This window comes from Balaenoptera borealis (genome assembly GCF_965194805.1).
Source record: "Balaenoptera borealis genome assembly, chromosome: 15".
NCBI classification, from domain to species: Eukaryota; Metazoa; Chordata; class Mammalia; order Artiodactyla; family Balaenopteridae; genus Balaenoptera; species Balaenoptera borealis.
In genome coordinates this window covers 72,627,139-72,642,259 of record NC_138871.1, presented here as the reverse complement: position 1 = coordinate 72,642,259, position 15,121 = coordinate 72,627,139, and the positions used below count along the sequence as shown (strand labels likewise).

At 49.7% G+C, this 15,121-nt stretch overlaps 1 protein-coding gene across 5 annotated transcripts in view; it reads right to left on the bottom strand.

The window, feature by feature from the left end:
* ADCY3 (adenylate cyclase 3) overlaps positions 1-15,121 on the bottom strand; it is a 100,979-nt gene that overhangs the window by 44,269 nt on the left and 41,589 nt on the right. For all 5 annotated transcript variants that reach the window (XR_014234947.1, XM_082357426.1, XM_082357425.1 and 2 more), the window contains exon 3: positions 4,454-4,603. Coding sequence is in view for 4 of the 5 variants with exons in the window: in XM_082357426.1 (XP_082213552.1) it covers positions 4,454-4,603 (150 nt within the window). In the remaining variant the exon portion in view is untranslated. The remainder of the gene's footprint in view (positions 1-4,453; positions 4,604-15,121) is intronic.

Below are 15,121 nucleotides of genomic sequence, written 5' to 3'. Positions count from 1 at the left end.
ACGGGGAATATAGCCAATATTTTATAATAGCTATAAATGGAGTATAATCTTTAAAAATTGTGAATCATTATATTGTACATCTGTAACTTATATAATATTATACAGCAACTATACTTCAAAAACTAAATAACAAAAGGAGCAACACTATGTCCTACAGTTGGAAGCCCGAGGATAATAGAAAGACACCTTCAAAGGGCAGAAAGTAAAAATCCAGAAACCTTAAATTCTATATCTGATAAAAAATGACTTTCAAAATTGAAATCAAAATAAACACACTTCTAGCAATTAGAAATGGAGAGCATTTAGTGCCAACAGACCGACTTGAAAAGCAATATTAGGGACTTCCTTGGTGGCGCAGTGGTTAAGAATTCGCCTGCCAATGCAGGGAACTCGGGTTCGAGCCCTGGTCTGGGAAGATCCCACATACCGCAGAGCAACTAAGCCCATGCGCCATAACTACTGAGCCTGCACTCTAGAGCCCGTGAGCCACAACTACTGAGCCTTTGTGCCACAACTACTGAAGCCCGCGCACCTAGAGCCCATGCTCCGCAACAAGAGAAGCCACTGCAATGAGAAGCCCATGCACCTCAACGAAAAAACCCAACGCCTCCAATAAATAAAGAAAAAAAAAAAAAAAAGAAAAGCAATATTAAAAGGAATTACTCAAGAAGATGGAAGCACAGCAATGAAGAAGAAATGGAGTGTAACTGAGAGGGTAAAATATGGGCAAACGTAGGTAATGAATATTAACTGTAGAAGACTATAATGTGAGACTGTTTTGTGGGGCTTAAAACATATGTTGAATTAAAATACATTACAATCGAATCACAATGTTGTACATGTGAAACTAACAAAATATTGTAAATCATCTATACCCCAATTTTTTAAAAACCTGAAACAAATAAATAATAAAATACAATATATTACAGTGGCCAGAAAGTATTGGGGAGGGGGAATTAAGTGTTGTGAGGTCTTTGCATTGTGACCAAAGAGGCAAAAAATACTTTGGGGTAGATGCAAATGAATCATAATTGACACTTATTGACCTTACTTCATTTTTGAAAGACATTTTGATACATTTTGTAGAATATACATTATTCTTAAGTGCATCAAAACCAATCACATGCTAGGTCAACAATCAAGTTTCAACAAATTTCAAAGGGCTAAAATCATACAGAGCATAGTCTTTGACCGCAGTCAAACGAAGCTAAAAATCAGTACTAAAAAGATAACTTTTAAACATTCCCCAGATATTTGGAAATTAACTTACTCCTACATAGCTCATGGATCAAAGGCATCTCAATGGATTTAGAAAATATAAATTTTAGAATTTAGAAAATGGAACTAAAATGACAACAGGAATATGACATATCAAAACTTGCGGGATAGGGCTTCCCTGGTGGCGCAGTGGTTGAGAATCTGCCTGCCAACGCAGGGGACACGGATTCGAGCCCTGGTCTGGGAAGATCCCACATGCCGCGGAGCAACTGGCCCCGTGAGCCACAATTGTTGAGCCTGCGCGTCTGGAGCCTGTGCTCCGCAACAAGAGAGGCCGCGACAGTGAGAGGCCCGCGCACCGCGATGAAGAGTGGCCCACACTTGCCACAACTAGAGAAAGCCCTCGCACAGAAACGAAGACCCAACACAGCCATAAATAAATAAATAAATAAATTAAATTAAAAAAAAAAAAAACTTGCGGGATAAAGCTAAAGCACTGTAATGAGGGAAATCTATAGCATAAGTACATGTTTTAGAAAAGAAATGTTGGAAATTAGCTATATCAGTTCCATTTCAAGAAGGTAAAAAAGAACACTAAATTAATCCCAAAGAAAGGAAATACAAAGTTAGAAGCATAAATTAATGAATTACAGAAATGCACAAAGAACCAAAAAGGTGTTTCACTGAAAAGGCTAAAACATTAATAAACCTTAGTAAGACAAATTAAGAAAAAATTTAAAAACAGAAGGCACAAATTACCAATATCAGTAATCAAAAAAGGAATACAAATCCCATACACAATGACACATAAAAAGAAAATATAATGTCAAAAATTTGAAAACTTAGATGAAATGGACAAGTTCTTGAAAAAACAAAAACTTTCCAAAACTCATGCAAAAAGAAATGTACAACGTTATATCTTTAGATGAAACAACCTTCTCATAAAGAAACCTCCAGACCCAATAGGGCTCCACTAGTGAATTCTTCTAAACATTAAAGGAATAACCCAAATCTTCCTTAAACTTTTCCAGGGATTAGAAAGAGGGAACATTTCTCCAATTAATAAGTCTGGCATAACCATGATACCCAAACCTGTCAAGGACACAGAGAGAAAGTTAAAATGGCAAGCAGCTCTCATGTCCATAGCCACAAAAGTCCTAAGGAAAATACAGCGAATTGAAACTCACAGGTGGCAGAATTCCAGCCCTCCTGATGGTGATAATGCTTTTCTCACTCTCAAAGGAACTGACACAGATTCTCCCATGTTACCGCCAAATTTATTATCATCTACTATTTACATATAGGGAAACTGAGGCCCAAAGAGGGGAAGGAACTAGCCCAAGGTCACATTCAGGCTAGAGTCCACTTGATGGCCATTTACAGCCACCTGCTGTAGCCCAGCAAGGCCTGGGGATGAGGTCTGTGCCCTCCTCCCCCTGCACCTCCCTTCTGCCTCCCTGGACCCCTCACTCCTGGGCTAGTGCCTGAGCAGGTAACGCACAGGAGCGGCAGCATGGCCTGGGCAGGCTGCCAGTGCCCCCTGGCCGCTCCACGGTGTCCAGGAGGCCTGGAGCACACAGGCGTGGTTCTCTCAGCCAGACCCCAGGCTCCCCGCACTGATCCTGCCCAAAGGGGCATTAGAAAGTGGGCCTTGTGGCCTATGTACCTCAGCCTGACCATCACTGTTTCCAGCTTTACTGGTTACAAAGCACTTCTGTGTTTCCCATCTGACCCTCAGCAAGATGAGTATCAACATCTCTACTTTGGAGTATCAATACCCCCACTTTGCAGATGAGGGAAGTGAGGCTCTATGGGGTGGATAACTTGTCTAAATCATCCACCCAGAGACTAACAGATCCAGGGTGAGACTCAGGGCCTTCCTCACCACACCAGGAGGCCCCCACCAAGCACTACTGAACGTAATTGAAGATGTCCTGGATTATACATTATGAGACAGACAAGATGAACACAGATGGGTATACTGAAAACTGCACAGACCATATAAAAAAGAACTCCCCAGTCTAGCTCAGTGGTGACACATGCATTTTTTTAAAATGTAGAGAACCCAGAGGGCTGCCTCCACATTATGAGAGATCAAATGCAAACAAGAACCAAGACAGCATAAAAAGCAGAAATTAAAGAATGCCTTTGAAGGAATTCAATATAGCCAGTAAAGCTTTACTGACGATTCTTTAAATATGTTCAAGCCGCAGCAGCTCCCCGGTAAAGAAGGGGACGAATAAGACGGGCCCTTTGTCACAACGGAGGTAGGAAGGTTCCCCTTCTAAAGCCTGTCTTCTGAAAGAGATGAGTCCGAGGCCCAGCTCAGAAGCTTCTACATCTCATTGGTAAACAGAGAGAGAAAGAACCTCCCAGGGCAGACAAAGCTAGGACACATCAGCTAAATGACTCAGTGTGTGCCTTCAAATAGCACTGTCTAGAGAACATGAGGCCCACCAGTGGGGCCCCCCGAAACTAAGGCCCCACCCACCTGGGTGGCAGGGTCTATGAAAACAGCAATTTCAGTGAACCCACTGAACCCAGAGCAAACAGCACCACCTGAACACAAAATGACATGGTTCCCAGAGCAGAGAAATCATATGTTTTCAACCTATTGGGTTTGTTTGTTCAGGGCAAGTCAACCTATGGATAACAGGAAACTGGTGGATGTCATTTCTGAAATCCTTCAAAAAGCATGTGAGATGAATCCAGACCAAAAACTATTTAGAAGACTGAGTCACACGAGAGCGGGGAGTTTCTGCAGTGGATCAGGCTGGAGTCAAGCCAGTAAACAAAGAGAGGGGACAGCAGGCAGGCACTTCTCTTGATGGAAAAATGTAAACAGTGGGCTCCCCAGGGGTTGGGCTCAGTTTTAGGTCTTCACAAATGACTTAGTGGGAGAAGGCAGTGGGGAGATTGCCCTGAGCCTGTGGGAGGAGGGGTGAGGGGCTGATAGACTTCACACACAAGGGCCCCCGAGGCCAGGGGATGGGTCTCCCACTCCCACCCCACCGCAGGGAGAGGAGCCCTGAGAACAAAGCAGGTGAGCGATCTGCCCAGGGGGGTGTGGCAGAGGGAGCGGGGAGAGGAATAACACAGAGTGATGCCTCCAGAGAAAAAGAATTCACACGGAGCCCTGGGGTACCCACAGCAACTGGGTTCACGCCCTTCCGACAGGCCCCAAACCCAGGCTCCAGGCCGGCACTGCCCCAAGGCCACCCCCAGAGAGCCTCACCTGCTGCTGGCTCTGCTCCTCCAGGTTCATCTTCACCTCCAGCGACTGGCGGGCCTCCAGGAAGGCCTTGCGGTGCTTGCGATCCGCCATGTAGTAGGACATGATGCCCACGACGATGGCGCACAGGTAGAGGAAGACATTGGCCAGAATCTGTATCCAGAGGAGGAAGAGAGGAAAGGACAACGGTCAAGGCATGTCTTCAGGAGAAGGATGGAGGAGGTGGGCAGGTGGTGACCCAAATCCAACTGCAAGTTGCCCACTGTCCAGGGAGGTCCCCAGCAAAGCTTCTGACCTCGAGGGGGTATTCAGAGCCCTGAAGTAGACCGTGCCCCACCGCCATGGATGGGTGAGGGGACTGCTGTTCTCCCTTCCACCTTTTCATGGTGGGGAAGCTGGCCAATCCTGCCCACCTGTGACGCCTGAGCAGTCCTTCTGCTACTCATCCATTCACTCACTCACTTGTTCAACCACCACTTACTGCACCCTTACTTCATAGGCGCATTTAGGTACTGTGCTGATTAGCTGGGGAGGAAAGTGAACCCAGATCTACTGGCCAGGGGTGTATAATCCTAATAGCTGCAGATCATATGCAATGTCACAGGAGACCAGAAGAGGTTCTGGGCTGATTTAGTTGTCACGATGCCACCTAACACATGTGCCGCAGGCTACAGGCTTCTGGGATTCACATGCATCCTCTGAGCCAACCCCACCTGCCAGCAGATGAGAGGGTGGCCAGTACCAACATCCAGGTCTCATGAAGAACTGAAGCTACAGGAAGGGGAAGAGGCAGGTGGGATCTGACGTCTGTCCGGTAAGCTCGGTGCATTGGCACCAAGGGCTTCTTTGGGCATCGAGAACCTGCTCCCCCACCCCTGGCACCCTGCAGGCTGGCTAGGTGTCCTCGGTCCCCAGCCCACTCCCACAGGCCGCCAGAGGTAACCTTGGCTATGGACCTGACATTCAAACCACACCTGATTTCCTGGCGCTGTCTGCTGCCGGCTCCAATCCTTGACCTGACGGGGCCCCATGTGGGGCTGGACCAGGTTCTAATTCCTCCCACTTCTCCAAGACCACTGGCCATGAAGCTTCTCCAACAAGGTCTGTTCCCAGGTCTGGTGCCTCCCACTCCCCTGAGGCTGCCCCACGCTCCCTGCCTTGATTCCCTGAGGTCCTGCCAGAGGCGGACAGACCCCTCCTCCCAAGGGTGTGGTTTCTGGAGCAGAAGTTGGAAGTTGAGAGGCAGGAAGGGAGACAGAAGTTCTTAAGTTTCTGACCCTAGAGGAAGAAAAGATTGGCCCAGCGGAACATAATAAATTCTGGGGTAGGTGAAAAATGCAGGGAAGTCAATTTTAGATGTTGAGACAAGATAGTTTAACAGACAATAAGGCAAGTTCATTCTAACATTAATTTCCTGGGTACTCTCGGTTATGCTGTATCCCTCTGACTGCTTTTATGTTTCTTCAGGGCTGCCGGTCGAAACTAACCAGGAGGACCTACCACCCCCAGCAGAAGCTTCCTGAAGAGTCTGTACTTGGGGACCAGTCTAAGCCCAGGGGGCACTCAACAAAGGTCTGCTGAGCAATGAATTAATTAGTAGGTGAGGTGTGTCTTGGTGCTGGTCATCAAATCACTGGGTGAAGATTTCACGAGCTTCCTAGATGGCTGGTTCTAGCAACTGACAACCAGCTGTGTTCTTGGGCCTGGGCAGCCTGATCGCCTACACCGTCTGCGGGGCAAGCAGGGGGTTTCAAAGTCCTGTAGGACGTCTCCTGCACCTTCTTCTGGACCATGACAACCCATTCCCATCTGAGTGGTCAGTATGAGTATGCCCACTGGTCATTAGTATGGTCAGGCCACTTACTAAACATCTGATGATCAGAAAAGCTGCCAATTTATAATTTATGTTCAGTGAGTCAAAGCAAATCACACAGATCATTGGGTCTCAAAGCCAGTCTAGCCTGAGGTCCAGGAACCTCCACCAGCCCAGAAGCCACCCTCCTGTGGGGTCCGTGTGGCCTTAGAAACCTGCCCAACTCCAAGTTCATGGCGCAGGAAGCTGGTCAAGGTCAGGCTGCACCCCGTGCATCCTCACCAAGCAGTGGCACTCGACCGAAGCCCATGCGGGGTCCAGACACAGCAGCCACCGGGCCGAGGGTCTCCAGGCTGACAGGGCTTGGGGTCCTGGAGGGCGAGGGAGGAGCCACACGTTTGCACCCCACACCTGCCAGTGTCAGCAACTGAACCAGGGGCTCCAGACAAGTCAGGATGACCTGGGGCCACAGGCCTGTCTCTGCCCTGGCCACAACCAGCCTGGGCTGTCACACAGCTGGGGACAGAGCTCCTCACCCAGGGGTCTTCCTGACCACCTCACGAGGATGCACGAGGCGGGCTCTGTAAAATGTACAGTGCTGAGCTTGTACGGTGCTGAGCTACTGTCATTACCCATAGGGCGTCCACCTAAGAAAACCAAACCTGCAGACAGGCTGTCAGAGAGCAACTCTAGTGGAAAAGTTTCAAACCAAAGATTATAATACAAAAAATAAGAGGATTCAGGGACTCCCCTGGTGGCACAGTGGTTAAGAATCCACCTGCCAATGCGGGTGACAAGGGTTTGAGCCCTGGTCCGGGAAGATCCCTCATGCCACGGAGCAACTAAGCCCATGCGCCACAACTACTGAGCCTGCACTCTAGAGCCCATGAGCCACAACTACTGAGCTCCGTGCCACAACTACTGAAGCCCGCGCACCTAGAGCCCGTGCTCCACAAGAGAAGCCACCGCAATGAGAAGCCCGCGCACCGCAACGAAGAGTAGCCCCCGCCTGCTGCAACTAGAGAAAGCCTGCGCACAGCAATGAAGACCCAACGCGGCCAAAAATAATTAATTAATTAATTTTTTAAAAAAAGAGGATTCAGGTTGGGTTCATGCCTGGGGAATGTCTAGGCAGGACAGCATTCCTTTCACTGAAGTGCACATTTTAAAATAAAATGTACTTTTGCACTCACTTGTAGGTACAGATGATCTAGAAAGTGAATTTAAGAGGCGCGCTGGACTCCGGCACTGCCCCTCACTAGCCGGGTGGCCGCCAGGTCAAATAACCTCCCTGAGCTCACTTCGTCACCTATGAGTGAGGGAGGGACTGACTCATCTGGAAGATCCCCCGGTCCTGACACTGGTCCTCATCAGACCTCACTTCTGAGGGCCAAGGTTGGGATTGGCGATGACCTGGTCCCGAGAGGCCAGGGGAAGGAGAGCAGGTCAGTTCCAAGTTGGCCAGAGAGCCACGCTGCCTCCCGGGCCCTGGGCATCCCCGGACCCAGAGGTCTCATCCCCTTCCTGACCTGCACTCTCGGCTGCAGGGATGCGGAGGGAAACGGCCACATCTGGACCATGCGCTGCAGAGTCAGGTGGGTCCTGCAGGTGCCATCCATGCCAGGGAACTCCCTCCCGCCTTCCAGTGAGCACATCTGTTTCCAGACAATTCTCCTGACAGTCCCAGGCCTTGGGTCTCCTGGAGCTCCCCCAATTCTCTAAACTTGCCTCAGCTGAAGAAAGGGCCCTCAGGGCGCTGCTGCTCTGGTCCACCCAACCTCTCTCTCCAGGGCTACGAGGCCCAGAAGGAGTGCGGCAACCCCCCGGTGCCAGGCAGAGGGGGGGGCGAGAGGCTCAGCCTCCAACTCCAGGGCACAAATCCACTAAGCCAAGGAGACCTCCAGCCGAGGAAGCAGGGGTTCGCTCTGGGGAGGAGGGTTGGGGAGGGAGCAAGAGCTGCACTGCAACATGGTCCCCTGGGGTGATGGGGGCCCAGAGGTGCACAGGTGACCGGCGGGGCGGATGAGGGTGTGGACAGCAGTCCCCACGTGCAGCCAGGGCCGGGAGCCCCTGATCCTGGCCTGTTTCTTCGCCTGTAACATCCTCTCACATCACAACCTTACGTTCTAGACACGGTCACACACCTCACCCACCTCATCTCGTTTAATCTTCACAAGGCAGGTGATATTATTCCAATTTTACAGGAGAAGGAATTGAGATTAAACAAGGGCTCAAAACTAGAGGATAAGGTTTCTTCCTGCACTCATCTCTTATTATTCTCTGATGCAAAACCCCACCCTACAAGTCCCCCTCAGCTAATTTACATATTTATAACCCCACCTTTCCCCAGAAAGGCTGTTAGATATTTTTTAAAACTAAAATTAAAATTTCCACCAAAATACCAGCCTTAAAGCACTTATTGTGAGCTGCTTGCATTTTTAATCTGAAACAAAATAGTACATCTACAGATTTCCACAGCTTCCCTACACATGGGTGGTCATTAGCTCTAGGCTCAGAAATCCCTAAATTATGCCTGTGTGTCTCACTTAGCAAAAAGGATGTGCTCCTCCCAACACGCTTGGAAAAAATGAGTTGTGCTCCTTCGGCAGTGGGCCCCGAACAGCGCCAGCACCGAGGAATCGACGGTGACCAGGACGCCCCCATGGAGCACGGGAGCCCAGCGCTGCCGGAGAAGGTCCAGGTCAGGCCACGATGATGGGTAAGTGGGGCGGCTGTCATCTAACACATCCGTTAGTATGGCCTCTCGCTACAGTTTAAGAGCTGCAGACCCAGGAAAATCTTTGGCCACCAGGAAAGGTTGAACCCTAGAGAGAATCCGAAATGTGTCTCTCACGTGACTATGACAAATGGGCTCCTCCCAGCTGAGCCTTGACCTCTGCAGGCCTGGGATGAATTTTCTGGTGCTCCCACCCTGGTGAGGGGCGAAGGGCTTCCTTGTCAGAACTCATCTCTTCTCCCTCCAGGACTGCCTTCCCTCCACCCACTGCTGCACAAATACCCACCAACCCTCAACACTCCAGCCACAGCCGGCCCACCTGGCAGCCCCTCTTCCTGCTCAGCCTCCCATCTCCCTTCCTCCCTCCCTCTCCATCCCTTCCCCATCCTCCTCACACACGTCTGCCCCTCTCTAACACACGGGCCACCTGCTAAGGCAGGCACTGCTGTCCTCCTCACCCCTGTGTCCCCAGAGCCCAGACCAGGCCTCATCCAGCACCTGGTGCTCAGGAACCCAGAGCTATTGGGCTGGACGGACCAGGTAATGGAACCACATCACAGACTCACCCCTCACCTGACCCCTTCAGCCTCTGGCCAGCAGACAAGAAGCCAGCATAAAGCCCACCTCTGGCCCCCACCATCTCCCTGGGACCCAGCCTTCTAATTAATACCCCATCTGCTGCACCCCACCCTAAGAGCAGAGAGGAACGGGGCTCGGTCATCCCCCAGGACAGCAGGTGGGGGACACTCCAGGAAATATCCAGAGTACAAGGCAGAGCATACAAAGCAGTGAGAGAAGGGTGGGGATGGGTGGCGGGGTCTCATTCATTCAGGAAGAGGTTAGATGGCTTCACACATGCGCCAGAGAGAGATGGGGTCTTGGAAACATGATGACGGGGCTCTGATACCACGGCCAGTGAACAAGCATAGCCCGAAGGCTTCTGCCCTCTATAGTCATCCAAACGACGTATTTGGACAGCTCCAGCTCCACTTTCCAGTTCTGAAAGTCAGCAGGAGCCCCGATGCACAGACCCTCACTCCTGGCTCTTCCGAGTGGTCCGGGGCCAGCGAAGGCAGCACCTCGACATGGCCGTCCACACTAGGCGGGCGGTGCCCCCCACATCTCCAAGGCTGAGAAGCCCTGCTCTGGGGTGCCATCGAGGTTACCTCTTCGTGTCCCAGTGGCCTCCTTTAGACTGGGCAGCAGTCTTATTTCAAACAAATTGTTCTTTTTTTCTTTTAAACACAAGATTTTAAAAATAATGAATAAAATGAATGCATCTCCCAAGTGGGTAAACATTCAGCCTAAAGCTTCGCCTAACCCGTGGCAGCTAGATAATGTGTTTATAATACACCCCCAGCTCAGAAATGCAACCGTGAGAAAATTCCTTTACAAGATCCTTCCTCTTGGAATCTGATGAGTCACAATGTCCCGCACGTTTTCTAACAGCCCACGGGGACAGGGACTGCTCTTAGTGGGGCTTTAAAATGGAAGTCACCCCATCAGAGGCAGGCTGGTGGCTCAAATGCCTAGGCTGACCTCTCCCTATAAACTCATTCCGGCCCGCAGATTCCAGAACATTCCCGAACAGGGGAGAAGAGACCGAGGGAGAGACAGCAGCTCTGGGGTGTCAGTGTCCATGTCAGCTGCCCTCGGAGACCTTGTGATTCTCTGCTGCTGGGGGAAGGCCCCTGTTCATTACAGCTAACTTAGATGTTTTCGAAAAAAACTCTCCAAGGAGCTGCAGGGCAGGAAGGAGCGGGGAGAAGGCACCTCTGAAGGCAACCAGCCTCCCCAACCTAAGGAAGACTGGCCGGAGGCTGCGGTGGCAGCTCCAAAGTGCCCGTGGGGTCCCCACCTGTGGAGCCATGCTCCCTGCAGACACTTGGAGGGGCCTACTAGCGGGTGAACGCATGGCAAAGAGGTTGGGCCACGCCGTCACAGAGACCTTCCATACCACCAGCAGGCTGTGTGACCTGGAGCAAGTCACTTAACCTCTCTGAGACTTGGCTTCCTCATCCTCACCGTAACCCTGAAGGCTGTTCCACTAAGATTAAAAGAGAGATTCTAGGCAACACCACCTAACAGAGGGCTTGGCGTAAAATATGTTCTAAATGACTTTTTTTTCCTTTTCTTCCAGAGAGGAGAAAGAAAATTGGGACCTAATAATAACACTGTAATGAAGTTTTACAAGAGACTTCACATTCATTATCTTATTTGTTTGTCACAACAGCAAAGTTTTCTTATTCTCATTTTGTAGAAGAGACTTGAAGCCCACTGTCTCCCAGCAATGCTGAAACTGGAACCCAGATCTCCTTCCTCTTTTTTTCCCCCTACATACACAGAATTTAAATTTCAAGACATTAAAAAAGCTCTGCCCCAGCCCAGAGGACGGAATATCAGAAGCCAGCCTGACTGGCACATGTGGCCTGGGGGCAGATCCACCGCTGCTTTCTTGCCCAGCAAGCACACCACCCAAACATGAGTCCAGGGCCCCTTTCCCTATGTTACTGTCTCCTTAGCTGAGTTGTGATGAGGGTCGGCAGAGGCTGGGCGAAGTCCTAGGTGCTGGAGGTCCCCAGGGAGCACAGAACCCAGTGAGGACCTGGAGCATCTCTGTGGGTTGGGAGGTCCGTAGACAGTGGGGTGATGCTCCCGTACTGCCCCGGAGCAAACTCCAGCATCTCTCTGCCACGAGGTGACTGGGGTCTCCAGTAAATACAACCCTGCTTGACACAATGCAAGGCTCAAGCCTTGGGGCACTGTGACATGTACTGTGACATGCCCCTCCAAGCCAGACATTTGTCAAGTTTCCACCACGTGCCTCAAAAGGACTTCCAGAAGCTTCCTACTTGTTTAATAGCTGGGACACGCCTCTGCTAAAAGATGTGCAGTGTTCACCCTCTTCCAAAACAAAGATGACTTCCAGATAGGCATCCAGCCATCTCGACATGTGACACAAGGTCCCTCATGACCTGCTCATTCCAGACTCAGACACGATGGCTCCCCCAGAGACGTGGAACAGGGAAGCCCTGACCATTGGGCTCCAGTGTCACTCGTATGTCTTGTATCTGCCTGCTGCCCACCAGGCTCCCCTCACTCCAGCCACACTGGGCGCCTCTCCAATCCTCTAACAAGATGTGCTATTCCAGGGCTCTACAGCTCTAACCAGAACATCCTGCCCCTGCTGCCCACACGCCCCCGCCCCGGCCAATGGAGGGCTACACATTGTAATGATGCCTTGATTTAACCAGGTCAAGCACAAGCACACAGCACACACCTGGCCCTTAGTCATCCCTCAGGAACTGTTAGTTGTTGTTACTATATCAAGATTATCTCCAACACCCCTCCCTGATTCCCCAAACGGAACCATCCAACCAACCATCCATCTATCCATCTATTCATTCACAGATTTACTGAATGCCCACCCTGTGCCAGGTTGGCACTTGGTATTTAGCAGTGAATGAGGCAGAAAAAGTCCTTGCTATCATGGGGCTGATGATCTGGTAACAAGAGACAAATAAGAAATAAGTAATTCAACAGTAAGAGTACCAAAATTCAGCAGACAATAAAAATGATAAAGTGACTGGGTGGCTGCTTTAGACTGAGTGAGGGAGACTGCTGGCCCCGTTTCTTCACTCCCCTGTAAAGTACTGTTCAGCTACAGCTTTGCCATAGCCTCAGGGAGAGTGATGTGTTCCTCCCTCCTGCTGACTCGGACTGTGTGATTTGCTTTGGCCAAATGGATGTCAGTGCATATGACATGAGCAGATTTTTGAAATACACTGGCTTTCCCCTTTGTGCTTTTGCTGTCACCATGAGAACAACATGCACCAAAAGTTCAAAGGTCCAGCAGAATGAGAGGCTCATGGAGCAGAACTAAACTCAAGCTGCAGCTTGTAGCCAAACCCAGCAGAGCCCAGCCTAGATCAGCCACACCCCAGCCAACCCACACACGTGTGAGTGAGAAATACGTGGTTGTGAGCCATTGAGTTCTGAGCTGTTTGTTACAGAGCATTAGGTGAAAACAGCTGACTCTGGTTAGGTGGTTAGGACTGGTCTCCCTGAAGTAGTGTCACTTAAACTAGAATATGAATAACAAAAAAGTCCCAGTCACAGGAAAAATCAGGAGAAAGCCTTCTGGATGGAGAATATACTGGTGCAAAGGCCCTCTTTCCCATGAGACACTCACCCACCTCCTGATGCATCTGCATGTATCGCCCCGACAAGCACACAAGGAGCACCTGAGGTCAGGGTGTGTCTTTTACATTTGCAGCCGCAGGGCCTGGCACAGCTACTGGCACAGAGCAAAAGTTAGCTGCACGAATGACTATGGTAGAAAGAAGCTGAAAGAACAGTCCATTCTCCACTGAGGTGTCCCCTTTAATAAGAGAGCCAAAATCCAGCTACAGAAAGGCTGAGCAGCAGTTCTTAACTGGGGTGGGGGGTGATCTGGGCCCCCTGAGGAACATTGTGTGTCTGGGGACATTTTTGATTGTCACGACTAAGGGGGAGGATTCTCCTGGCATCTACTGGGCGGAGGCCAGGGATGCTGCTGAACAGGGCACAGGGCAGCCCCCCACAATGAGGAGCTGTCCGGCCCCAAATGTCAACAGATCTGAGGTCGAGAAACCCCGGCCCAGGCAATGCCTTCTTCCTTTTTGATTCCTGAGTCTTCACTTGAAACTTTCTTAAGCTTTTGGATTGAAGAACAAGGAACGCTGAGGACAAAGACGGCACAAGAAGATTTATTTTTATATCAATCATAGACCTCGTGGGCTAAGAGGAAAACACTACTGATACTTGTTGAACATAAGGACACAGTAGCTCGATAAACACACCCACGATGGAAGGCAGGCCCAAATCACAGGGGTAGAGACGATTAAGACCGGAGAAGAGCACCTGGTCTGTCTCCCTGGAGGGGCAGCTGCAGGAATGAACATCTCACAGTTGGCATTCGATACCAAGGAATTATTCGCTTGAAGTCCGTGGACCAGGTTAGGGGGAGTCAGTGAACCCCTAAAATTAGGGGCAAAGTGTTTCACCCTTTTCTGGGGAGCAAAGTCCATTGCTTTCACCAGATTCTCCAAAAGGTCTGTTAGCCCAGATGATTAAGAACCACAAAACGAATCAAAAGCTCCCCATCTCCTCTTGTGGCTTCTTGGCAGAAACATAAAACATCAGGTCACAGCCCTCTGCGTCTTTTCTTACACATGTGACCCCATTAGTCACCTTGGTCTTTTTCTGCAGGCCAAATAACTCCCCTTCTACTTAAAGGAATCTATTTTAAAATGTTTAATCACGTTTGGCTTCAGATTTTTTTTTTTAACTCCGGCGTTCTCGCTGAGTGGTGGACCTCATGTTGGGTCCTGGAAAGTAAAAAAGAACCTCAAGAGCTCAAATCTACTAGGGGTAAAGAAGCTACAGGAGGGACTTCCCTGGTGGTCCAGCGGTTAGGCCTCCATGCTCCCAATGCAGGGGGCCCAGGTTTGATCCCTGGTCAGGGAATTAGATCCCGCATGCTGCAACTAAGAACTCGCATGCTGCAACTAAAGATCCTGCATGCTGCAATGAAGATCCCACGTGCGGCAGGCAACTAAGACCCGGCCCAGCCAAATAATCAATCAATCAACCAATATAAAAAAAAGAAGCTACAGGAAAGGGAGGAAGCATAGATTGATTACGAGGTAGAGGAGGACAGGTCGACAAAGGTGTTATTTTCTACTGTACAGCAAAGTTATTCAGTTATACATATATATATACTCTTTTTTATATTCTTTTCCATTATAGTTTATCATAGGACATTGAATATAGTTCCCTGTGCTATACAGTAGGCCCCACGAGGGAGTAAAACGGGCTGGACACACTCAATTGTGGGTTTTCACAAATATTGACAACACGGAGCTTTCACATACATATTAATATATGGATGCTGGATGGTGAAAGCAATTTAAACCAATTTCTCACTGAGGACCACTGTTAAATAGAGGAAAGGCAAGAAGTAATAAACTATACGCTTATGCGAGTTACCAGAACAACAAAACGGTTCCACGCTGCCTGCTCTGGTCTTCTCACCTCTAAGTTATCCTACTTGCATTTAGTGCAGAGATCCTGACTTTCT